General features: G+C 41.6%; 4 protein-coding genes across 14 annotated transcripts in view; 1 reads left to right on the top strand and 3 right to left on the bottom strand.

Moving 5' to 3' along the window:
- LOC109517586 (uncharacterized) overlaps positions 1 to 3377 on the bottom strand; it is a 31963-nt gene extending 28586 nt beyond the window's left edge. For all 9 annotated transcript variants that reach the window (XM_019872820.1, XM_019872826.1, XM_019872827.1 and 6 more), the window contains exons 1-6: positions 2996 to 3377; positions 2604 to 2870; positions 2424 to 2528; positions 1922 to 2040; positions 1501 to 1719; positions 1301 to 1388 (exon numbers count right to left, since the gene is read on the bottom strand). In XM_019872820.1, coding sequence (XP_019728379.1) covers positions 1301 to 1388; positions 1501 to 1719; positions 1922 to 2040; positions 2424 to 2528; positions 2604 to 2870; positions 2996 to 3001 — 804 coding nt within the window. In that variant the 5' untranslated portion in view covers positions 3002 to 3377. The remainder of the gene's footprint in view (positions 1 to 1300; positions 1389 to 1500; positions 1720 to 1921; positions 2041 to 2423; positions 2529 to 2603; positions 2871 to 2995) is intronic.
- A 164-nt stretch (positions 3378 to 3541) lies between these two features.
- LOC109517592 (vicilin-like seed storage protein At2g18540) lies at positions 3542 to 10536 on the bottom strand (the record flags this gene model as incomplete). The annotated part of the gene is made up of 2 exons (XM_019872837.1): positions 10312 to 10536; positions 3542 to 4503 (listed from the first exon to the last, which is right to left on the bottom strand). A coding segment is annotated over exon 2 (954 nt), but the record flags the coding sequence as incomplete, so codon positions are not given.
- Positions 10537 to 16821: 6285 nt separating this feature from the next.
- Positions 16822 to 20695, top strand: LOC109517590 (potassium channel subfamily K member 5-like). 2 transcript variants are annotated; one of them, XM_019872834.1, is made up of 5 exons: positions 16822 to 17087; positions 17971 to 18040; positions 19131 to 19297; positions 19386 to 19554; positions 19633 to 20695. In XM_019872834.1, exons 1-5 carry the CDS (start codon positions 16902 to 16904, stop codon positions 20334 to 20336), a joined length of 1296 nt encoding a protein of 431 aa, XP_019728393.1. In that variant the 5' UTR covers positions 16822 to 16901; the 3' UTR covers positions 20337 to 20695. The 2 variants fall into 2 exon arrangements, with proteins under 2 accessions (XP_019728393.1, XP_019728392.1); XM_019872833.1 differs by having other exon boundaries at positions 16823 to 17087; positions 17971 to 18082.
- LOC109517591 (serum paraoxonase/arylesterase 2-like) lies at positions 20546 to 25449 on the bottom strand. Of its 2 annotated transcripts, XM_019872836.1 has the most exons (10): positions 24962 to 25449; positions 24543 to 24708; positions 24378 to 24448; positions 24256 to 24311; positions 22395 to 22557; positions 21805 to 21931; positions 21491 to 21694; positions 21313 to 21394; positions 21037 to 21165; positions 20546 to 20919 (listed from the first exon to the last, which is right to left on the bottom strand). In XM_019872836.1, exons 2-10 carry the CDS (start codon positions 24617 to 24619, stop codon positions 20758 to 20760), a joined length of 1071 nt encoding a protein of 356 aa, XP_019728395.1. In that variant the 5' UTR covers positions 24620 to 24708; positions 24962 to 25449; the 3' UTR covers positions 20546 to 20757. The 2 variants fall into 2 exon arrangements, with proteins under 2 accessions (XP_019728395.1, XP_019728394.1); XM_019872835.1 differs by having other exon boundaries at positions 24543 to 25449.
- Between the last annotated feature and the right edge of the window lie 118 nt (positions 25450 to 25567).

Here is a 25567-nt window from a genome sequence, read left to right as displayed (position 1 = left end):
GCTGAACCAGTTGCCAGCCAATCGCAGGGCACACATAGACGAACAACCATCCGCGCTCACACTCACACCTATAGGGACAATTTAGTGTTCAATCAGCCTGCCATGCATGTTTTTGGAATGTGGGAGGAAACCGGAGTACCCGGAGAAAACCCACGCAGGCCCGGGGAGAACATGCAAACTCCACACAGGGAGGCCGGAGCTAGAATCGAACCCAGTACCTCTGCACCGTGAGGTTGACGCGCGAACCACTGGATCACCGGGCCGTCGACATCAATTTGATTTTGTAAATAAAATCTGGATGTTACTGATGTGAATCTCAAGCTGTTACATAATGGAAGATGTCTTTAAAATACAAAGGGGCTCGAGGCATTAAAATGTGAGAACCTTGAGACTTGTAGGGAATTCAAAGGCAAACCACACCTGAGGCCGAACTTGAAATAATATATCTCTTGTCAAAATTATACAAATTTGAAGGAGAATTATGCTGCCCCAAAAAAGTGTGAAAACAAAGAAAATTTGTGCTTTTCGCCATGTTGGAATAACAGCATCTTGGCGTCTTTTTTGGGAAACAAGTTTGCTTGTGTGTGGAAGTAAGGTTCTGTGTGGTGGTGAGATTCTCAGCATGGGCTTCAGATGTTCATCAGTGCTGTGAGTGTGAGGTGATGTTTTGGTGATTGTCATGACAAAGAACAGCTGCTCACAAAGATATGTGCGTACAAAGATACAGTGTTCATGCCACAGAATGATTGCAAGTAGCCTGTCGTTTGTAAAAACAGCTTTTGTGCTGCATTATGGGAGTTGTAGTTTCAGTGTGTTATCAGTGTTTCCTACCACGCCATTAAAAGATACTGAGTTGCATTGCAGAATCGGAGCAGGAGGGTTTTTTTTTTTTTTTTTTGCTGTTAGAATGATCATGTTTGGTTGTGTTATCATGGACCATGATTTTTCATAGACATGATGTAACAGTGGCGGCGTGTTGTTTTCAGACATTTACACCACGGTTAAATTACTGCTGCTTTTGGTGGGCATGAATATGACACACTAGGTTACAATGTTTGGGTAATTAATGATACTCTGGTCTCCTTCATTGGCAACCTACAAGCATATTTCTGTCTCATAATAAGAATTTCCCATCAGTAGAGACAGCCTTTTTAAGATCAAGCTTGTTGCGAGAGCGTGGACCAAATTCCACGCTATTTATCAAATGTTTCCACAGACTGGATTTCATTACGGAATGCGATGGATGTGACCCACATGCTGCGAAATAGGATAATAGGTAATTGTTGGAACCAGATATCACCTTGGCTTGGTGAATGTCCACACCATACATTGCAAGTTTCTTGGCATTTTCCAAGAACAGCATGTCGGCTTGGGCTGGAGTCATTGACCTTCCACAAAAAAAAAAAAAAAAAAAAAAAAAGAGAGAGAAGATGCGTTCTGAATCAAATATTGAAAACAGGATTCAGATTCTTCAACTTGTAATACATTCTGGAGGCTTACCTATATGTCCGATGTAACTCCATCACCTTTGCCTCCAGCTCTTTACTCTGTCCAGGAGCAAGACTGAGATCCTTCACATAGTCAGCTCCATGGACTTCTGGATCATATTCACCAAGCTCTGACTGTGCTGTGTAAGAGCCCAGCAGGGAGAGGGTGACAAAGGAACATGGAAGAACCCCAGTCATGATGTCCTTTCTCAGCTGGAGACACAGATAGTACCTGGAAAAGAGAAGAGCTTAGAATGTATAATAGAGGTGATGTTTTGGTAATTGTCATGACAGATGGAGGGTTGGGGCGGGGGGGTGGGTTTGGTGGGGGGTACAAAGTTATTCATTACCAGAATTTATATACACTCTCCGAAGTATGATGCTAGAGTCTAGAGGCCATCTCACAAAAGCATAAACACCAAAGTGAAATTCACCTTGTGAGGTCTTCAGTAAGCTGTGCCGGGTCAGGAGGATAGAACTTAATGTTGAAAGTAAACTCGTAGACAGCACCTGGCACCTGTTTTCGGATTTCCTTGGCGGGTTCCAGCCATGTCTGATGGAGAAAAATGTACATAGTCAAGAACATTTTATGATCCAATTAAATTACTGTCAGATAAATCTCCACTCAATAAGTTTGAAGTGGCTTCACCGGGGTGTATCGGTCACATGTTCAGGTTCCCCTCATGGTGGCAACTGTAAAATTTGACATTGATAGTGACCAACTTCACTGATCACAACCACCTTCTAGGTGTACGCGGTACATGTCAGTGGCGACATGCTTTGCATTAGTAAAAGAAAAAAAAGTTTGGAAAAAAATGAATCGTCTTGACAAGGACAGTAAATGAACTGAGAAAATCACTTAGTTGCCCAGCTGTAAGGGAGTGGCGCACGAACAAAATCTAATCCATGCAAATGAATATTGAGTTTAAAGCTGACCTTGCTGGTTGGTGTTTCCCAGTGAGCAAGGCCGAAGTAATCTTTCTCCAGCAGGTTGAGGTTCTCACAAACTTTCGTGATGAGCTCCTGTCCTTTCGCATGTTTCTAAATGACAAGATGCAATCAGAAAGACAACCCCAAACATTTGTGAACGTCCCGTCGTTTGTTGCGATGACTTACTTCCAGCTGGCACTCATACTGAGTGTCATCCAGCAAAGTGACTTTGCATTGGATTGTTTTCAGTCGTTTGGAGCCTTTGGCATCGTCACCCTTCTTCTCGGTTTTCTTTTCTTTCGCAGGCTTTTCCTCTTTAGGCTCCTCATCTCCCTTTGCTTCCATCTCCTCTGCTTCTTCTTCTGCCTCTTTTTTCTGTGCACCCGCCTCCTCTTCCGCTACTTTGGGCTCCTCCTTGATTGCAGCTTCTTCCTTGGGCTCCTCTGAAGCTGGCTGCAAGATGTCAGAAAGGGAGAAGAGATGAATGCAAAGACAAGTTTGAAGATTTGAGCTCAGTAACATGAATGACCACAATCATGCTTAAGACAACCACTCATCTTGGCGGTTTTTCCTCTGACCTGCATCTCGGCGCTGCTGAGTGAGTGCTGATCAGGAGCTTGTTCGGTTTCTGGCTCAGTTTTAAGTTCGGGTTCTGGGGCAGCAATTGGTGCTTTCACCCGCGCCTCACTTGACCCCTTTTGCTCGTCCTGCTTTCCTTTTTTCACTTTTTCTTTTTTCTTCCCTTTGTCTTCTTCCTGTTTATCGTCTGCCTTCTTCTTCCCTTTCTCCTCTTCCTTCTTTTTGGGCTCTTTTGATTTGTCCTCGTCTTTCTTTTTTACCTGTTTTGATTTCTCGTCTTTCTTTTTGGCCTCCTTCGCTGTTTCCTCCTCTTTCTTTTTGGTCTCCTTCGATGTTTCCTCCTCTTTCTTTTTGGCCTCCTTCAATGTTTCCTCTTCTTTCTTTTTGTCCTCTTCTTTCTTTTTGTCCTCCTTCAATTTTTCCTCCTCTTTCTTTTTGTCCTCCTTCAATTTTTCCTCCTCTTTCTTTTTGGCCTCCTTCAATTTTTCCTCCTCTTTCTTTTTTAATTTCTCCTCCTTCACCTTCTCCTCCTCCTCCTTCTTTTTAGCCTTCTCCTCCTCCTTCTTCTTTGCTTTTTCTGCCTCTTTTGCCTTCTCCTCCTCTCTCTTCTTCTCTTTCTCCTCCTCCTTCTTCTTTGCCTTTTCCTCTTCCACTGCTTTTTTCTTCGCTTTTTCTTCTTCCTTTTTCTTCACCCTTTCCTCTTTTTCTTTTTTCTTTGCTAACCTTTTGTCAACTTTCTCCTCCTCTTTAATCTCCTTTTCAGGGTCAGTTTCGGTGCATTTGTCTTCTGTCCTTTTCTCCTCCTTTGTCTCGACTTTTTCTTCTGTTTTTTCTACAGTTTCCTCAACCTTGGCCTCTTCTTTTTGCTCCTCTTTCTTCTCCTGCGCTTTCTTCTTGTCCTGCTCCTCTTCCTTTTTCTCCTCTGCGGTTTTCACCAACTCTGCATCCTTCTCCTCTGTTTTCTTCTTGGTGTCTTTCTTTTTCTTCTTACTGCCCTTCTTCTCTATTTTATCTGGCTCGGTCTTTTTTTCCTCTTTTTGTTGTGCTTCTTCGCTTGGTTTTACCTCCTTCGAATCTGCTGTCTCCTCTGGGAGAGCATCCTTCTCTTCAGTTTTCACTTTCTCTTCTTTTTCTTCTTCCGCTTTACCAGCCTGTTCTTCTTTGTCCTCCTTGTCCTCCCTTGCTTTCTCTGCCTCAAAGCCCTCTCCTTCTGAGCACTGCGAGCGGCGTTTAAGGAAAGAGGAAAAGAGGCGAGAGAGGCCTTTGCCAGCAGAAGTTCTGGTGCGAGGCTTCAGCTGCTCCTCTTCAGGGGAGGAGGCTGCATCGGCAGAGGCAGGCTCAGCGGCCTGTCCCTGTGCCTTCTTGCTCGACTGTTCCCCCTCTGGCTCTGATGCTGTTGCCTCTGGACTCTGCTTGGTCTCAGGTTCAGGTTCAGCGGCGCTAGCCTTCTGCTTGCCTTCAGTGTCCGCCTCGCTTACGGCACTTGCCTCTGTTGTCATGGTAGCCACTGGGATGGAGAAGAAGAAGCCAGTCAGAAATGTAGACGGGTCACAGCGCTTTTCAGAATGTGACAGAGCACAACACTGCTGCACTTGAAACACAACAAACAAGATTAGGATCAATGAACTATAATCTTGTGTGTCGTAAACATGCGTAATTCTGTTTGGCAAACATATGCAATAAATGGCAACAGGTTTGTGTATCCATCCAACATTGGTAGAAGCAAAGAAACCAAAACATTTTGCTTCAGTTAGTCTCAAAAATAATTAAAACACGCTTCTAAGGTTTCATAGCTAATAATAGTCCAAGAATAACACATTCCTGTTTTGCCTCTTCAGAACATTCATTCACTGAGTTACTATCAACAATTAAGCAATCCGTTGTTTTATGTTGTTTCTTTCCCCTTTCAGTGGCAGTTACCCAACTGTCAGCCACAGACTACATTCGCAATACACACTCATGCGTGGACATCCCGCCATGCACGCACACGAGCATAATACGACAATAGCTGTTCTTGTTGGATAGTGTGTCCACTATCACAACCTCGCCTGTTGCAGACTCATTAAATCTTATGGGCACAAAGGAGGCATTCTACACTGTGTAGGTGCCTATTAGCATCACTTGTATCATCCGTGTCAACAATGCGCACCGACCTATGTAGTTCTACCCTCTCACATACGAGAACAGCTTGATAACAGCAAAACACGCACTGCGAGCATTCAAATCCCCCATGCCAGTCAGTCTTGCTTTAGAAAAAGATTTTATGCCCGACTGAATAAATACTTTATCTCATTTTTTTTGTACAAAATACACAAAATTTGAAACTGTCACATCAAAGCCACAGCAACTTTCTCAAGACGTTGACTGTAGACAAGAGCAACTGTTTGGATCATGACCTGTCCAGTTACGGCATTTAACATACAGAGAACACTGCAATATTTAAAAACAAAACCTCAAAATAGGCACATTGTAATTGTATACTTGACGGTTGCAGGAAAGCAGCCTTGTAGTTTAATGAACACGACTTTGTTGGGGTTGCGGAGAGGACAGATCTCACATATTTAGAAAGGTCTTACTTGCCGATTAAAGCCGTTGACTGGCTGAAATAAACTGCCAGCATTATGCAATCACGCAACCTCTACTGGCTGAGAAAACTCCCTTACAGTAGCGATAGAACTCGTCTAAACTATGTCTTGCCTAATTGGTCACTAATGTTGCAATGTTAATGTCCGCCATATGAGTTGAAGCCCCCCCGCCATGAATGAACTAGGGGGAGGGGAGATGCTTGGCAGGCAGACAGAGGGGCGGACCACTCGTCCCTAGGCACAGGGTCGCCCCAAAGGATACGAGCTTTGGCCCACTATACCATGGATGCACCTCCCATTGGAAATGTAGGAGAGAAGGGGGGGAACCGCACACAGGCACACACAACACACACATACACACACTAAAATCCTCTTTAGCCCTCCCATTGTTTGTGTCCAGTGACCAATAACTACACTGCACTCTATAACTAATCCTGACCACCCTTCCCCCCCCCAAGAGACCCCCCATAGGCCTTTTCCCTAGGTCACCAAACATACACCATGTCACAAGCGCGTGCGCGCGCACACACACACACACACACACACACACACACACACACACACACAAACACACACACACACACACACACACACACACACACACACACACACACACACACACACACACACACACACACGTAGCTATGCATCAGTGCTCACAGCTTCCACCGGGTCTTTTAATGCTCTGTCATCTCAATTCTGATTGTCAGGAAGCAGACATGCTCCTAATGGACCAGCTGAGCTTCTGCCTGCTGCCTCCTCCATTTTGAGTTGCCTATCTAACATCTTAGCTATAGGCCAGCTGAGCAGGGGGGAGCCTCCATCACTTGACTGATGGAGATAACAGGAGTGACCTTGCTCGATGAAGTGCGGTACTGTATCGTTTTTTTGTTTTATTTTTTTAAATCATGGAGCCAATAAAATAAATGCCACTGTAATACAAAGAAAAAGGATGCACTCAATAATACATAATGAGTCTTTCTAATGAGGTAAATTATAGATGAAGTAGGCCACCCTCTAGCAAGAGTGAGTTGAATGAAATCCCCCTACAGCACAAGTGTCAAACTCAAGGCCTGGGGGCCCAGATCCAGCCCACATCATAATTTTTTGGGGCCCATGAAAGGGAATCACGTACCTCAACTTCATGTTACTTGCAAGCATTTTTGGTTGTCAATCCCTCCGTAAAAATCGATGGAAAAATAGTTGAACAATTACTGACTAGCTTCTGATTTCAAACCTAGTTATCCATCAATTTGCTCTGTATATATGAAAATATAAGGCAATCGCCCATTTACATGGGTTTGCAGTCAGAACAGCTCTCAGAGGGACATCATAACTACGATGTGGCCCGTGACAAAAATGAGTTTGACACGCCTACCCTAACGAAATAGTGTGAAGGAAATGTGCTGTGTTGAATGAAACATCCTGCATGAATTAGTTTGTCTTTTTATTTCCTTGACCTCACTTGTAAAGTAGATTGGATGATTGCCATTTCATGCCAATTTATCTAATTTCCCCCCCCCAAAAAAAAAGAAATCCTTTTTAAATTCAGACTCATATCATATATGAGTGATGCTTAACAGCTGCTCTGACATGGTGTGCAAATATGAGGTGAAGTGAGACAGAAGGGCTGAATGAAGAAGAGGAGGTATGGTATATAAATAGCTGTTTGTGCTGAGGATGCTTACACTCATTAGTTAGCCTTTACTGACGAGCTCACATCTATTTATGGTCACAGCATTCTGCAACACATGGCACGCATATGCACATGGACACAAATGCATCCACGCTTGCCCCAACATACATACAATTCGAGCAATTAGTGTTCATGTTGCAAAAATATATACATGAATGGGAATGCTGATACAGGCTTTGAACACATACATGACATTATTTTGTCAATTTAAAATAAGGAAAGCATTTTACCTTGCCACCAGGAGTAGGCTTAAGTAATTAGCAGGAGTTTAGAGTTAAGCAGGCCCAAGTTATCGAGTGAGATTATCTCTACCTACCTGCCTTCAATGGCCATCTCACCGTCTCCATTACCAATAGGAATCTTTTTTTTTTTTCCGGGGGCCAATACCAATTATTTAGTAGTCAAGGATGCCGAAGACCGAAATTTGGAGCCGAAATTCATTTTCAGTAAAACGGAAAATATTAGCATAAAAAAGTTTATGAAATACATACTATATCCAACTTGTTGAACAGCCTTTAAGTATATGTTGAACAACTTTTTAAATTTTGTTTTGTTTTTTAAATCTCAGACAAGTGGCATCTTTGTTTTAAAATTCTAACCACATGAAAAGATCATGGAGCTCACAGCATCCTCAGCGTGTCTTAAAAAGCTAAATCAAAACTGAAACAATAGCTGCCCATTGATTTCTACAGTAAATAAAGTTTTTCTCCAAGTACTGAAGTGTTAAACTTTCACGTCTTTATTCAAAAAAAGAAATCATAAAATGTAGAGACGACCCATCAGGCAGCAGCATCTCTTGAACAGTGAACTGAAAATTTAAATTAACAGTTCCCTGAAGTCAAAACAGTTTTAAATTGGTCTCGTATCGGCCTTCATTAAAAGATTAAAAGCTATATGCACTTTTAAAAGGCAATGCCAAATTTGCCGAACATCTGTGCTGATAGTCTGTCTATCCCTCGTCTCTGTGAACTTGGATTCACTGCCAATATGGTTTGTAGGCGTTCGATGGAGACGAGCTGGTGAAGACACGGAGACAATTACCGGTAGCTATGTTATATGCTCATTCATGGTATTACAAGGGGCTCCGCCCGTCCAGCTAAAAAACAAGATGATCAGGAGAGTTAAGCTAAAAGCCAGGATATTTGCCCTCACATCACATAGTCGCTCCTAATATTATACTTGTTGGTAAACACAGATATAGTACACACGCGCTGACTTATATGCCAACCCGTGCCTTTTCGCACTGGATCAAACGTTCACTTAATGGAAACAGACCTGCCTAACAACACGAGCAATACTTCCTAGTTGAGGTTTGACTGACTATAGCGACCATTAGTCATTGTTTTTATCAGTCTGCAAGTAAAAAGAAACAAAGAAACTAAACAAGGTCTGCAGAGTAATTAATGTGTACAGACACAATTAAATGGATAATAAAACTGTGAAAGGGTACACTATTCCAAGGTCATTCTAAGACATTGATGTCTTTTTATGCTGGTTGCACAGTTACAGAGGTTTATTCCATTGTTAACTTATTCAAAACCCAGTTCCCAATGAATCAATACACACAGATGGCAAGTGCTGCTGATAGTGTAACATGAACCAACGAATGAAGCAGCCTGATTGATTTTGTATGGTCGCCCTGTAAGTGTGTTTCCAACATCAGCTCAGCCAAAGCCTAGTTGCGAGAATGGTGTGCACTAGAGAACACGGAGAAAGAAGGCTTCTAAACATTCAACATTTTGTCAAGATGTTTGCATTTATCGGGCCAACTAAATTGTATCACAAGAAACATACAATCCACCCTGTGCAACACATGATGCAGAGTATATCAATTTAGAATACAATGTTGAAAAATGGGTGGATTCCTCCGTCATTGACAAGCAAAGAACTGTGGCATGTGGAGTTTGTTTATTTAGCACTACAATGGTAGTCTAACTGCCCAAACGCATCATAACTCCCAAAAGAGGATTAACAGCAGCAGGCTCCGATGGGACCTCAATAACCTCACTCTCACACAGCAGAGTCGGAAACATCCTTCTGCATCACTTACATGCTCTCATCACTTTCAGCACGATACTGATGACCCCGAGTAATAATAGTGCCATCATTGTCATTTTTTTAACCTCGCTGTTTCCTCTAGCAACTGGGTGCACCGCATGAACTCTGACTGCCTCTGCGTCATCCTCCCCACGTGATATTTGCAGCTTCATGAAAGATTATCGGACTATATTTACCCAGCAGTATCATCAATGGAGAGGAGGCTTATTGCACGATGGTCGCTTAAGTGTAAGGCACCTATTTTTATATTCTGCGCCAAGTGAGTGGGGGTATTTTAACACATCTGCCCTCTTGGGGTGAAAGCAAGTCAAGCAGAAAATTCAATTCAATAGCAGAAGCATCTCTAGGACAGCGTGAAGAACAACTGCACGTCAACTAAGTGTGCTGTGGAATAACCGCGGTGTAAGACAGGGACCGAGAAGGACGAACCCGACTTCAAAGCAAGCCAGAATCTCAATTGTATCATGGATATTGTCCTGTTAACAACTGAGAAAAAAATAAACAAACATGAAATTATCCATTCTAATGTACTAACTCTTTAAGGATGGCGTTCGGTGTATTCACTGATGCAAAATAAAATGCACCTGACAAATTCAAACGCAATTGCATGCGTGTTTTAGCCGAGTGAAAACATGCGCCCCCAGCCATGTTCACCCATATAACTCACAAGCAGAGATAGTGAGTACTTTTGATTTGTAAGCTTCACTACAATGCCAGGTTCACAGCGGAAAATACACCGTTCATTTCTGCATTGTTCACAAAAATAAGGCGTAGAAGCAATTTCATAAATAACATAGATCGGATTTGATTTGGAACTTCTACCGCAAATGAAAAGCGCAGACCTGAGCTGTCTGTGTCGCACCACCGCGCGGCGGCTATTTAAACTATCCGAATACGAAAATGGCGCCGAATGTGCGGCAAACCAAAATAAACAACAAACCCGGCCCATCACCGTCATCGGTGCATTCGAACTCACCAACTGCGGGTTGCGCATCAATGGGCAAGAGCAAAGAAGAAGTCAAAAAAGGACAGAATCCAGTCGTCGGCACGTTCAGATGAGGAACAATGTTGCGGTGCCACACACGCTTTGTTGTGCTGGAGGTGTCCGACGCTCGTAAAGGGGCGGAGCCTCCTCCAAGGCTTGGACCCGACTCCGCACCCAGCAAGCACGATTCGACCGCATATGCAATGTGCACACCAACTTATTAGATTATTTTTCAGAGAGATGCTGGATATCATAACGGAATCAACATTTAACGTGTAATTTAATTCCCCACTAATCTTTAAACACAGTTGTCCATCTCTCCACCTATGTATTTTTCCATGTATCTACACGCCCATCTATCAATTTTCTACACCACTTATCCTCAATAGCATGTGGGTCTGCTGGAGCCGATTCTAACTCGCTTCGGGCAAGACGCCGAGCACACACTGGACTGGTCGCCAGCCATTCGGAGGGCACATATAGAGTCAGCTGCCAAAAATTTCACACACACCTTAGTACAATTTAGAGCAGGGTCTCAAATTCAACTTATGTGGGGGGCAACTGGAGATGTGTCTGGGCTGCACCAATTGTTCCACAAAAAAAAAAGCAGTTCAAGTCGTCAAAAAAAGCACAACTAATCCAATCCTCTCAATCTTTATCAGTAACAGCGCAGATCATTGACGGTTATCGAGAATGCGAACAAGATTGATGACCGGGTCGTCTATTTCATCTCCCCGGTTGAGTAATGGTGTCTGATGTTTTAAGCACTGCAAATTTCTTTGTGCATTCAAGACTCATTGGGTGTCCCGTGATCAACAAAAAAATTTTGCATCTCCTGATTTTCTTCAATTTAGCTGTTCTTGACGCCAACCTCTCTCTTCATGGCAGTTTTTAAAAAAATTCATGGATGCAACCGTGTGACAAGATATATTTTCCTTCTCTTGGTGTCACTTCAGAATTCCATTTTGAAGAAAGCCGTCATGAGCCTGAGGTATGGTAGACCATAACTGATTTTAAAAAACAAAAACAACTTCCCCCTGCCCCCACACACACACAAACCATCCAGGGCAATGACACACCAAAAACGTGGGGGCCAGATGCTGATGTCCATATTATTATTATTCAGAGAGCTGCGAATGTTGATCGGGGGACGATTTTGAGACCCCCGACTTTGAGCCTTCAGTCGAGATACCATACATGTTTTTGTAAGGTGCGAGGACGCTACACTACTCTTAGTGAGATTTCTGTTTCTTTTTTTCTGTACATAAGGTCGCCCCTTATCATTTTGTGTCTTTGCTCACTGTCTATGAATCACATGCTTCTGAGTGCCATCTTTTTATATTTAGTTTTAACTTACAAAATATGACTTAATACACTAGAGAGGGCTTTACAAACAATCACAAAGGCAATACCAGACAAATCATTTGAACACTCTCATTCCTAAGGCACTAAAAGCCAGTTACACGTAGTACTGACATAAAGTGTAGGGTTCAACCCATCAATCTGAATTTCAAAAACAAACAAACACATTCATACTTGTGTGCACACATTCAAGCCGTCTTAATGGAGCTCACCCATCTGCCTGACCCCATTAGGGCCATACGCTTGATAGGCAGCGGGCGGGTGGGAAGGGGGTCAGTGAAGGGGTTCATTATTCCCTCTCAGACACCATCACCTTTGTCTCACAGAGACAAGTTCATGTAGTATGCCCGGCAGTTAGCGATTCAAAGATCTTACCAGTGAATAGGTGATTCGGTTAATCCAATGAGCCCAAATTCGCCGGTCTGCAGGGGATACTCAAAAAAAATTATACTTCCAGCATAGCCAAAGTCACTTTTTTTTTCTTGTAGACTTTAGTCACAGAGCAAAGTAACGCCACATCAGGGTGTTCAAAGTGCTGTTAATCATTTACTAACTCATTCCCGGAAGAGACCCGACTAATCATGCCAGATACAGAGAGAAAGGTAGCACTTAAGTTTTTTTGCTCAGTTCATCTCCCGTGCCCAGGTTTGAGAGAGAAAAACAAAGGGCACATGAAGCAGTGGTGCTGCAGCTCAGTTGCTTAGGAGACTGTTGTGTGCCAGTGCAAGAAGCAGGTGTTGTGCTGGACCCAGGAGAGCAACGGGAGACAGAACCAGGAGGGGAGGAGCGCCACTCACAGACCTCACAGATCCCCTGAGACAACGCCAGACTGAAACCACAGACTAACTGACGAGCTCACACTCACACTCTGGACACACCCTAAAAAAGTGACATGTCCTCAAAAAAAAAAGGAAAGAACAGCCATATGCACTGTTCATGTATGATGATGCAGAGCACCATTCAGTCATTCAGCTCCAGCAGAGTCACAGTGGTGGGGGTGGGGAGAGGACTATGTTTGTTTGGAACATCTTTATCCCTCTCTGGCTCAGTCACTCGATGATTACATAATAAAGTCCTGCATCCACCCAAATCATCTCCCTTTGACTTTCAGCGCTGCATCTGGGCGCATGTTACACATCATACAGCAGTCATCTTATGTAAAGCTACGCGCCGCCAGGAAAATACTGCAAAATATGAATTTTGAGTGCACGCACGGAAGCACAGTCGCCGTGGTTTTTGTTTGTGCTCCCGCCCTGAGCTCTCAGGAGCACTAATGGGATGGCAACGGCACATCAATATTCATGAGGCACTGTTATATCATGAAGAATTCATAAAGCAGGAAAGAATGTTGTTGCCCCAGTCTACAAGCAGACTTCTTTGGTCTGTCTTATGTTTATGAACTTGCATCAAGCCACAGTTTTTCAAGAAATAATCTGTACATTTAGTTACAGTCGACCACAAAGGAACTAATTTTAACTAAGCTGTTCATGTATCTTGTAAAATAAATAAATATTTTTAAAAAGCTTAAAAAATGACTGTAAATATATGTAAAACCATACAGCACTGATTTTAAATGTATCATAAAATATCATCTAAAGTACACGGTTATTATTTGGTCTGCTCGAGATTGAAAACTACCAACTCTCATAGAAAGACACTGCACTGGCCAAACAGTGATGGCTTTTTTGGCCATCTGAGTGCATCACCGTGTTTTAATGGTACAGTACTCGCTTGTGCTAGTGTGTGCTGCCACCTAGTGCAGAAACAAATTAGCACACTTATCAAATGTTAGTGTCAACCATTGAAATGCTTTTAGTATTTACACACAAAATTGTGGTAAATTACAATTGATATTTTTAATTAGCAAAATAAACAACAAAAAAAAAACATTCCTGAGCACAGTGGACCGGTGTTTAGCAAATCTGCCTTGCAGTTCGGAAGTGCAGGGTCCAAACTCTCCAGGTGCTCCTCACACATTTAGAAAGCATGCATGTTGAATTCATTGACAACTCTAAATTGTCCATAGGTGTGAATGTCAGTGTGAACGGTTGTTTGTGTCCATGATGTCTAGTAATGAGTGCTGTGACTGACTGGTGACCCATCTAGGGTGCACCTGCCTCTCACTACAAGTCAGCTAGTCGTTGCTGAGGACAAATGCTACAAAATGCACAGCTAACTTACTTTATTTACTACTACGTGTGAGAAATCCCAAGTACAACTGTCTATCATCAGATGTGCGCCTACATTTTGAATCGGAACCTGTTCTCTTTCACTCTAGAAAGATGATTGTTAATACCCTCTAACAATCATCTTTCTCTCAACACCGTCTATGAACAATCCACTATAAGACAGGCTCGAAAAAAATCTGTCCGAACAAACTTACATTCTTTACAAAGAGTATCAACTTCTTCCTTATGGCAGGAGATTTAGAGTCCCTCAGAGCAGGCTGAACCGTTACAAACATTCTTTTATTCCTACATCTGTTGAGATAATGAATGCAAATATGTTGGTTAGTGTACGCTGCTTTGATTTGATTAGTTTCACGGGATTGTGGTGTGTTTGTATGATGCTGCAGACTGTAAACTGCAGAACCAGTTGAGTGTCCATGACAAATTTCCCTTTGGGGACAATGAAGTATATGAAATAAAACGATAAATGAACAGACATATAAGGCTCGCAGCAAGAGTGAAGGAATCCCTCGCCATTTCCTGAGTACCTTAACACAGATCTGGCATTTCGAGAGCATGTGTTCTCATAAGATAAAGATGTGTTTGCGCGCAAATGCTTCAGGGTGAGTCGGTAACCCCACCCCACCCTCCAAAAAAAGTGAAGAAATTCCACAATGCAGCCGTTGCACAGAATTACAATGACCATACATACTTGCAACCCAGTTTTACATGTACGACACACAAGCAGCATCCGAATTGGATATCAGACCATATCATACTTTATAAGGTTAAAAGTGAATGGTTACTCACATGTTCATGTCAGCGTCCAAGATCGTGTGTCCACATGAAAAAGCAAGAAATAAGACTGTCAAGTGAGCAAAAGTCAAACAGTCTAGGCCTTTGTAACAATATATAGTGGATAGACTATTCAATGTCAGACAGCAAACAATATTAAAAATTAAGTCTAAACATCTATAATAATACATTGCATTAACGAAGAACAAAACAATAATGTTACCTGAAGTTGTAAATATTTAATTAATTGCAATGATGACTCTTTAAAACACTCACGATAGTGTTTTACAGTATTCGTATCATATTATTAATGTGAGTCTTATCTAGGGAGGGCAAACCGAGGTGGTGCTTAGCGTTTATACCCAGAGCCTTCTCCAACAGCTGGGAAGAGAAATGTTCGTTGAAAACATTGTAAACTGCAGACTTTGCTAAATAAAAATGTTTCTTACCTGAGCGACGACATTTTTGGAGGATGTTGGCGCCATCTTTAGTGAGAAACCATTAGTTCCGGTGTTTCCCTCCGCAAGAAGAGTCAAACGGGTTTCCACGGAGGCGGTGACGTAGGACAGTGACCAAGCAAAACCGTCGACCTGAAGGGTGGAGTTATGTAGTGTAATTTACGCATAAACACGAACACTTTTTTTGCCCATTTAAGCGCCTTTTGGTTGGTTGCAAAAGAGTCACAACTCACCTCGCACACACTATGTTGCCATTGGGTTAATAACATGACAATACAGGCGTGGGCGTTATTGCACAAGGTGCTGGGCGTGCTCAGTTGAAGGGAGTCCCTAAAAAAATAAAAATAAAAACAATGTACAACAATCACCAAGCAGTACACAACAGGTTACAGTGATTTAATTAGAATGACATTAATTTATTTTACATTTATAGGTATTTTCAGATCTATCAGTTTGATGACACAGTCTGTCATATCGTGTTATTTTGACACTAAAAGTATTCCATAATTAGAATACCACACAGCACGACCACTGTCGCCTTTCTTGGGTGAGCATCAACTCAATTACAGTACAGTACAGTACAGTATTATCATTCATTGCAGTGTGGCTCCACCCCACTTCGATTTAAGTTTTACACAAGCATGCGATGCTCTTTCTACTTCTGGGTCGTTGCAATTGAAGATAAGGGTAACTGTCACCACTTGCATGGTTGACACAGTTCACTACTTGTAAATGTTGTATGTGCATAAAGCTCACCTTGTACTATGAGATAGATAGATAGATAGATAGATAGATAGATAGATAGATAGATAGATAGATAGATAGATAGATAGATAGATAGACACCTTGAACTGGTCACCAGAGCACCAAGAGGGAAATCAATCACATGTATGGACAATTTAGAGGCTTCGGTTAATCCACCATACCATACATGTTTTTGGAATGGGGGAGAAAATTGGAGTACCTAGAAGAAACCCAAGCAAACACAGGGAGAACATTAAACTCCACACAGGAATGTCAGGGCTAGGGTTTCAACTCATGACCTCTGAATTGTGAGGCTGGTATGCCGACCAGTCACCCAGCATTCCTAATCATGAACTGGTCAATACATTTCAATGACATCCTCTTCTTTGCTTTTCTTTGACTACGTACCAGCTCCTGATGACCCTTTCTGAAGCTATCAACGAGGATCAATAAATGTTATGCGATGCGTGGCTCTCATAAAAAATTTAACAAACGACTGCTTAAATAAAAATTCTAATTGAAATATAAAATGCATTGGTCGATTTATGGCTTAAACACCTCATATACATATTGCTATTCAACTCCATGTTATACAACAGCAAGTACTGCATAAAGTACAGAAATGTAGTGCACGTTAAGAGAAGGTCAAATTAAGTTCACTTTACAGGTTGTAGTGCATTTTAAATTCATCTTGACATATCACGTTCATCATTTCACTTTTTGTAATAAGTGTGTGTGGACTTGATGTGTTTCTTAGATGAGATTAATATTTACTCCAACTTAGCTAACAATTTGCCGCAAACAATTAAACCACACACTTTTTGTATTGTTTTTGTCAACCTGCAAAGCGTTTTCACTTGCAGGACCAGCCAGGTACACGATAATTACGTAATTCAGGTGACTGACATTGGAGAGGCGTGCGCGTATGCGTGCGCACGCGCGCCTGTGTGTGAATGGAACAGGTCTTTTTTTTTCTTTTTTTAGTTGAGGAAGAAGAACGTTGAAACGGTAATGAGAGACGCGGCCGGATGGGGCATCAAGTTATATCTTGAATATGGCTGACCAGGGCCCCCTTTTAACATCGTGTGTTATTTTTTACTTGTCGATTGGGGCTGCGATATTTCAAATTCTTGAGGAGCCAAACTGGGAATTGGCAAGGAGCAAATATGTTCTTCAAAAAGAACAGATTTTGGAGAAGTACCCCTGCCTTCGGAAAGAGGATCTGGAAGAAATTCTTGGGGTATGAATTTATTAACCATACAAGTCGATATTCGCGCAACAGTTGGTCGGTTCCGATTTGTGATTAAACAGGAAATCCCACCCCTAGTACGTTTAAGATTGACGAGGCTGCACAGCGCAGTATTTCAGTTTTTCCATTCGTCTCAGAAATATTCTTCCTTGTTGAGTTAGAAAGCACTAAAAAAGTGATCCATAACAAAAAGCTCATTTTGTCATACATGTGTTTCGACGAGGAAAAAGCGTGACGGGATTTAAAATACTCTCCACACGGGCAGTAAGCATGAACCAACACGTCTTTTTCAAATGTTGGAATGTTGGCACAAGGTGTGTCTCGTCTTCAATGGCTCAACAAGTGTTTTTATTAAGTTACAAAACGTCACAGTATCGATGTTTTTATTCGTGTATTTTATTCAACTAAACTTGTACATCTAATGGATGCCAATGTAACATCTGTCAAAAAAAACCGCCTTTTTACTAAAACGTTGAAACTTCGAGAGTAATTCAACTAACAATGATTATTGTTGTGGTTTGCAATGACGTAAACGTTTTATATTAACGCATTATACTGTCTCCATTTAGTAGCCCAAATATTGCCAATGTCAGTACGTACAGCCAGGTACACTGACAACAACATCTGTCTCACAGTTCTTAAATTTATGGTGACAATCTGTACTTACTTCATATTCGTCATACTTGTGACTCTTCAGCTTTCGGCTTGCTTCAAATTATCCATTGTGATTGTAAAAGTTTCATTTGTCTATGTGTGCCCTGCAATCCGTTGGCAAACAGTCCAGGGTGCGATGAGGTCAAGCATTATACCTGTAGAAAATGGATGAATTGGTGAGGTCCTTATTAATGAGTGTATTCTTTATTACACCTTCCAGGTAGCGTCAGAGGCTGCAGGTCAAGGTGTGATCATCACTGGGGACAAACATTACAACATGTGGGACTGGGGTAATTCTGTCATCTTTGCAGCGACTGTTGTCACAACAATAGGTGTGTGTGTTATTTCAACTAAAAATGCCCATGCACTTGAAATACGAATTGAAATAATAAAACATTGATTTTGTATATACGGCAGATGGAAGAGTTCTTTTTAGTCACAGTTATTCAGATACAGGTATATTAAAGTATAGCACTAAAAGTAAGAAGGAAGTAAGACTCTGGGCTAACTTGCTTGTCAAACTAGATAGTTTTCATATGGAAGTGAGATTTTTTACACCAACGTGGAAAGTAGTTGTTTCATTGGACGTGGGTGCAAAACTGTTTGGGATATATTTACCATCCAATACTGTAGGTTCTGACATGCTATGTGAGCATCCCAAATCACAATGCAATGAGCCTTAGATACGTTAATTACCGGTAAGTAGCCAACACAAAAAAATATCAAGAGGTCAAAGGTCTCCTGACTGGCTTCCACATTGCATTGAATATGCCCCTTATGCGTTTAATAAAAATAAAGAATTGAAAATCAAGCTAGCTGACTTTGGGCGAGAGGCAGTGTATACACCGGACCTTTCACAGTCAATTACAGGCACACTCAGACAAGCTGCCCTGCGATTGGCTGGCAACCGGTCCAGGGTGTTCCCTGCCTACTGCCCGAAGATGGCTGGGATAAGCTCCAGCACCTCCCACGACCCTTGTGAGGACAAAGCGGATCGGAAAATGGATGGATGGATTCAGACAAGCGACAATTTACACTTGCATTCACACTAGTGGGCTCTTTAGAATCTTCAATTAACATATCATGGATTTCTTTTTAATGTACCATGCAAGGGTGAACAAGGGAGCACATACAACCGGGCCGACATCAAGAAAACTAAGAACCTCAGATCTGTGAGGCAGATGTGCTAACCACTTGAGTTCTGTACTGCCCTACAATATTTCACTGGTTCTTATTGTAGTATGTGATTATTATTCAAATAACCTACGTATGATGAGGAAATTATTTATTTTCCCTTGAAGAAATACAAACATGTAGGATAGTTGAATTTGCTACACATCCTCCACAACAAGGCATTTGTGTTATTGTTGTATTCTATAGGTTATGGTAATGTCGCCCCAAAGACTAGTGGAGGTCGAATCTTCTGCATCCTGTATGGTCTGTGCGGCATCCCGCTGTGTCTGGTATGGTTAAGTAAGCTGGGTTCATTCTTTGGAGACCGGGCAAAACGTCTCTCCCAGATCCTCATCCGCAAAAACGTGCCAGTGGTAAGACTTAACACATAAAGTATGGAAACCATGTAAAATTACTTTAAAAAAAAAAACAATAAAACTTTTTTTTTTTTTTTTAAATCAGAAACGTGTTCAGCTTATCTGCACAGCTATATTCCTGTTATGGGGGCTCTTCGTGCACTTGGTTTTCCCTCCACTTGTCTTCATGTCCCTGGAAGGATGGAGCTACTTGGAAGGCCTCTACTTTTCTTTCATCACCCTCACAACTGTCGGCTTTGGAGATTACGTGGCAGGTTGAACGTCAGATCTACGTCGATTCCTCTCTGTTGTACATGACATTCTTGTATTTACCACACGCACATTCATTTCAGGTGTGAATCCCAATATCGACTACCCCAGGCTGTACAAAGTATTTGCGGAGATATGGATCTACATGGGCCTGGCGTGGCTGTCTCTGTTCTTCAGCTGGAATGTAAACATGGTCGTGGAGGCTCACAAGGTGTTGAAGAAAAGACGACAAAAACGCCGACCCTTCTATGATGAAGAACCGAACCACGAAGAGGTCACGCCCAAGTCGGATGGGGCCAAGCTGTCTGTCATTGACATTTTTGGCTTCTTATCGGACAAAGAGGAAGACTATAGCACTGTCATCAAGGAAATTGGAATGACCGCAAAACCAAGTTCCATAGACGTTTTCAATCGCTCCAAGAGCTGCAGCGACATCGTTACCACCAACATCGAGATGCTGGATCACTCGCCACGACACAGATGTCTGATGAGCATCAGTGAAGTGTTTATGAACCCCAAGGATGACAAATGCCAAGGCAAAGAGAGTCAGTCGTGTCTCCAAGAAAATTCTACGACAACAGAACCAGCGGAGGGCGCGAGAACCGATGACGCACTCGACAAAGTCAGCGGTAAAAACGATTCACCAAACGATGGCATAATATTTCCTGTGCCAGCCTCTGGAAGCACACAGGAAGAAATTGCACCGTCAAGTGATGCTGTGACTCGGTTTACGATTTCTAAAGTCGTAGAGGAAGATGTTTTACTTGATAAGGATGAAAAGGGGTAAAGGTTATTATCATAAGGCACTACATGGACAAAAATATTGTCATTATAACAGAGACAATGTGCAGTTGGTCATTGTCTCCGCTCTGGTTGATCCCAACAGTGCTTGATGGAGTTGAGGTCGGGGCTCACATTTTTCTTCACCACATTAATGATAAACCTGCCACGTCATCTTCTGTTACATTTCATTGCCAAGTGATACTCGGGACTTTATTTGCAATGTGTTTCACAATTTCTGTCATTTATTTGTTTTGTCTTCATTCGCTCCAAACTGTGTGGTTGAATCTCAGGCTAATCGACATGCAGTACCATCAATATGTCTTTTTACAGGCACCCTTGAATTCAAATTAAATCGTTCAAATTCCCATTTCTTTATTCATTCATTTTTCCAAGTCTCCTTTTTTTCTGAGATCACATTTCCATTCCTAATCTAAATCACAACATAAAGCCTTATGAAACACGGATCCAATGAGCAGTTTGCCTCCATAGATTGTCGCTACAGATGAGCCCATAATCACGTGACCGTCATCGGCATACACTTGAGTCACCACTGGCTCCTCTGAGAGAATGTTTTGAATGCGGATGACCTGGAGGACACGGCATCATGGGAAGTACGATGAAATAAGGGAAAAAAAGCGAATTGGGTTTGAGTGACCACACATCCCAATCACGTTGACAAATAAAACAAGGGTGTCGAGACAAACCTCTGATCCAGGTGGATTTTTCGGGTCAAATTGGAAAATTCTCACTAGGTTGATGTGACAGCCTAACCACAGGTCACCTGTTTTTGGGTCGACTTCGATGTTGTCACAGAGTGAGCCCAAAGCCACGGACTGGTGAAAATGTAGGAGATAAAAGTAGAATGAAATGTTTTTTTGTTGTTTTTTTTTTTTTTAATCACAGGGCATTCCCTAATTTCCTTTCATGTAACAATGATTGCTCAGAATACATGCGTACAAGTACTTTTTGTTTGACTTTACCTTGACGAAGGCCAATGCATTGTCCTCTTTCCGCTCCAACACATGCACATTATGGGCAAGGATATCAGCCACATATATATGTCTATTCATGTCATATAAAAAAATAAATAAATAAATAAATAAAAAAACATGTAGATATTCGTCTCTCAATCATGCAACTTCTAAAGAACTCACCAACCTTTTGTCGGGTGAAACGTTGATGCCATTTGCAAAGTAATACCCATCAGAGACCACTTTGACCATCTCTGTACTGTAATACACAACGTTACTCAAAGGTTGTGCCAGAAGAGGCTCCACAATACTTTTCAGCAGTACATCTGAAAAATAATGATCATTGGTGGCATAGAATCGATCCACTCCTAAAGCCACAATATCATTCACACTAGTGGGGGGAAAAAAAAGAGAAAAATGTTACTGACTATAAGTGATATAATGAACATGATTGAGTTTTGTCGAGTTAAGTTATAAACATGAAATGTAGCGTTAGAATACCTGTGAAGAAGTTTATGTTTGAAGGTCTTCAGATGCGACAGGGAGAATCCCCTCTCAACAAATTCAAACAACTCAACTTGGTTTCCGTAATGAGGATGATTCACAACAAACAAGTAGACTGTGCCATCTGAAAATGATGAAGGGGAAAAAGAATGAGCGACAATTCTTTTGTCATTTGTATATATTTAACCCTATCAGGGACAGCGGTTACTACAGTGAACAACTTAGCGCGTTATCAGGTTACAGGGTGCATGAAAGGGTTAAAAAAAAGGGGCAGTCATGCAGTGATTTCAATATCAAACAACAGCTAAAGATCATAAGGATATACTAAACGGTAAAAGAAACTCATTCATTCCATCGCATAGTGATAAATTTAACACTTCAATGTTCTTCATTTGTTCTGTAGAGTTTGTCAGAATATTGGCAGGTCCAATAGCAGACTGTCTCCGAATAGGTTTGTCCATATACTCAACAAAGCTGCATGTTAAGTGGTTAAAAAAAAAAAAATCTATTGTTGTATTGTCAAATAAATTGTCTTCACGGTTTTGCAAAAAGACAATGAATGCAATTCAAAGCAGAACTGCTCATACTGGTTGGCTCTGTGTAGACACTGATGCCATGAGGGTTGAACGTCTCCGGGTCAAAGTTCCCTGATATGGGCATCTCCACGGGTTCCATGTCAGGCTCCTTCAGATTGAGGAGGAAGATCTTACCAGGATCATCGGAGGATGGCAACCGAGGGTACTTTAAACCCTGTGAATATTGAAAATATACAGGGAGACATCATCAATTTACATCATTTCAACTCCCAGCTGCAGAGAATTGAAACCTGCGTCGTGTTCACTCCTGAGGACAAATTCATTCGTTTTTGCCAAGACCTTTAAAAATGAATGAGTGCATAGATAAAGGTGTGGCCAATATTGTGTTTTCTGGTTACGTTATGCCAGTTCCTTGCAAAAGTTACCGCTTCTAAGGGTTAGAGTGTGATTAGTCTGCACTCCCCATACAAGTGTTCTGCTGTGCGACTTGTTGGGTCAATGTAGAAGGTGCGCCCATTAATGCAAGGCAGGTGGTGAGAAACTGATGTGGCGCCAAATGCATGTGGTTATCGTTATGTATGTGATGTGCTCTGTTGGTCAATTGGAGTACCCCACAGACTATAAGAGCAGTAATTACACAGATGCCATTTTTTTTCCTTATGTCTGTGTAGATTAAAAAAAAAAAGTCAGTCAAGCTTTACTGTCTCGATAGAGGAGTTTGGTGAACAACTGCGGCTGTTCCCCCACGTGAGCAAAATTGTCACCGTCTAAGCATGTCCCCCGAAGCCCCTTTAAAGATCCAGGCGTCAAATTACACATTATAGGACATTGAGTTGATATCAGAAAGCAATTGCGCTGATATCAACATGGCTTGGCACCTGGAATGGTTCAAATAAGGACACTGACTTGCAGTACAATCAAGACTGGGGTCACTCTGGTGTTGTGCATTCGGTGGGAGTGGGTCAAAGCCCAGTTTATGTGACTGCAAAGTCGGATTTTAGTTGTAGGTTCTCTTTATAGTCTAATACTGTGGTTGTAATGTATTTATTTATTTTTTTTAGGCAGTACTCAAAAAAATTTAAAACTTTCAAAACTTGGCTTTTCATGTACCACCATAATAAAATAAAAAAAAGAAACAGTCACATACTCGGTTCAAGTATTCATAAAATCAAGGCAGATGTTGTAGTGTATTTCTAAAAGCTGTTGAATGTTATTGGAAGCCATTTTAACATTGTGCACAATTTTAACATTAAACAAATTATTGCACTGGAAGTACTGTGCTTACATGGTTGAATTATGTTTTGTACAGAGAAGTTCAACTAAAAATTGTACATAAATGCTTGACAGCGAACACCTCTAATTAAATAAATGCCAATGTATTGTCATTGAAAGGCAAGTACAACTGAACTGTACTTAACAAATGTACAGTGAGTACAATTGTAACGTTTAAGCCATTGTAACCTGATGCAGTTTGAATATTTAACTCCGTGATTCTTTTGCATATCACTAAAGGGAGGCCGTGAACCACGAGTGATAATCCGTACCACACTTTGAAAAACCACAGCACTGAAGAAAAAAAAATGCTTGACTTAAGCTGAACATGTACATCGGTCACAATTGATTGAAATGTATTAAATTAACATTTTTTAAAATCCCCCATTATGGTCGACAGACCAGGATCTTTCTGAGACTGGGTCCAAACATATTTCTTGGTCCTCAACCATGATCAGCTTGCTCTCCAGAGGCAGAAGACCAGCCCCAGGTCATGTGCAACATTTGTTTTTCATTTATTTGTATAAAAGTTGATGCTGTTCGACCATTAAAAGGACAGTTGATGAAAAACGCGAATGACACGTACATGCTAATCAGGACAAGACAAGAGAGAGGTGAACATTACACCAGTGCAACTTACAGTGCTGATAAAAGCGAGTCCATCCCCAAAGACAGTTATGTCCTCTGTACCATTATCTGGAAAAAAAATATTTAAATGAATGCTTACGGAATACGCAAATGTTCGTGTTCACGTGATCTTACTCAGATTCTTCAGCAGTACACAATTTGGGAGGTGATTGTTGACAGGTTGTCGAGACGCAAGGTACATTTCCCTACAATGTTTGCGAAGGAGATGTCAGTGACGGTGCAGAACTGTAGAAAAATACAAACGTAAAGTAGGCTAAAGCTGAAGTGAACGTTGCTTACCTCACCCTGACCATCCTCGAGCCAAACAGCATGTAAAAAAGTGTTACAGCCACTGAGACCAAGCCGAGTGTTTCCATGTTTAAATCGCACAGCACACTGTGCGGCAAAAGACACCTAACTATTTATCCTCAGTCGGATAAATAGCACTGAGCTCACCCGAGAAAATCTGAACGAGAGAGAGACTAAATAAACCGGGGAATTAATGACCCCTGGTTTATCTGATGCACGGAATCTAAATCTGTTGTCTTCCAAGGGCTGTCTTAAAAAGAATAACCACTTTCCGCAGGTCCAACACAATGGAAATTGAGAGTTAATCGTCAGAGGACATCAACATGGGATCGAAGTTATGCTTTGTCAATGCAATGCTACACACTGGAAATCGCCAAATAAAAAAATAAATAAAAAATCAATAATGATACCCAGTAGCCGATGTCAAAGGTCCCTTTCATTTTGTGATGCAGCTTTAAAAGGAGTCGCTTGTTTGGCTTCCTTCCGTCATGACAGACAACTATTTTTGGTTTTATTTTAAAATGCCAGTTTTTGCAAGTGTACCGGAGAACAATTAAGTGTAACACGGTGGCCGAGAGGAGCAAACGCACTGCAAACGGCCGAACGCTGCAAACACAGGAATTATGCTGCATCAAACAACAACAAAGATGCAAATAAGACAAACATACGTGCAAACTAAAAACACACAAACCAACTGTGAAACAAAAACGCTGTAAAAAATATACTGCATTACGGACAAACGAGGAACGATGCAGACAAAAAAAAAATAAACACATAAATGCTGATAAAAACACAAATGCAACAAAGAAATGCTGCAGTCACACCAACAACGTGGAAGCAAATATTACAAACCACAAAACAATAAAAAGAAAAACGCTGCGGAAACACACTTTTATCTCAAAAACGGAAAAAAAAAAAAAACGATGCCAGTTTACTCCCGGCCACGAAGGGGCATTGCAGGAGCACTCTTGTGAGACCAACCAGATCCTCTGGAAAAACAAGAGCGGGATTGTCTG

Source organism: Hippocampus comes, unplaced genomic scaffold (assembly GCF_001891065.2).
Source record: "Hippocampus comes isolate QL1 unplaced genomic scaffold, H_comes_QL1_v1.1 scaffold242, whole genome shotgun sequence".
NCBI classification, from domain to species: domain Eukaryota; kingdom Metazoa; phylum Chordata; class Actinopteri; order Syngnathiformes; family Syngnathidae; genus Hippocampus; species Hippocampus comes.
Note: the sequence above shows the minus strand (reverse complement) of the source record. Positions and strands in the feature narration are given on the sequence as shown.

Bases quoted from the DNA above. Each gene is read 5' to 3' on its own strand.
- LOC109517590 (XM_019872833.1), top strand. From the start codon at position 16,902: ATGGCTGACCAGGGCCCCCTTTTAACATCGTGTGTTATTTTTTACTTG. The intron at 17,088-17,970 runs GTATGAATTTAT...TACACCTTCCAG, and splicing joins ATCTGGAAGAAATTCTTGGG to GTAGCGTCAGAGGCTGCAGG. The intron at 18,083-19,130 runs GTGTGTGTGTTA...TGTATTCTATAG, and splicing joins GACTGTTGTCACAACAATAG to GTTATGGTAATGTCGCCCCA.
- LOC109517591 (XM_019872835.1), bottom strand. From the start codon at position 24,619: ATGGAAACACTCGGCTTGGTCTCAGTGGCTGTAACACTTTTTTACATG. The intron at 24,449-24,542 runs GTAAGCAACGTT...CAAACATTGTAG, and splicing joins TCGAGGATGGTCAGGGTGAG to GGAAATGTACCTTGCGTCTC. The intron at 20,920-21,036 runs GTTTGTCTCGAC...CGTGTCCTCCAG, and splicing joins AAAATCCACCTGGATCAGAG to GTCATCCGCATTCAAAACAT.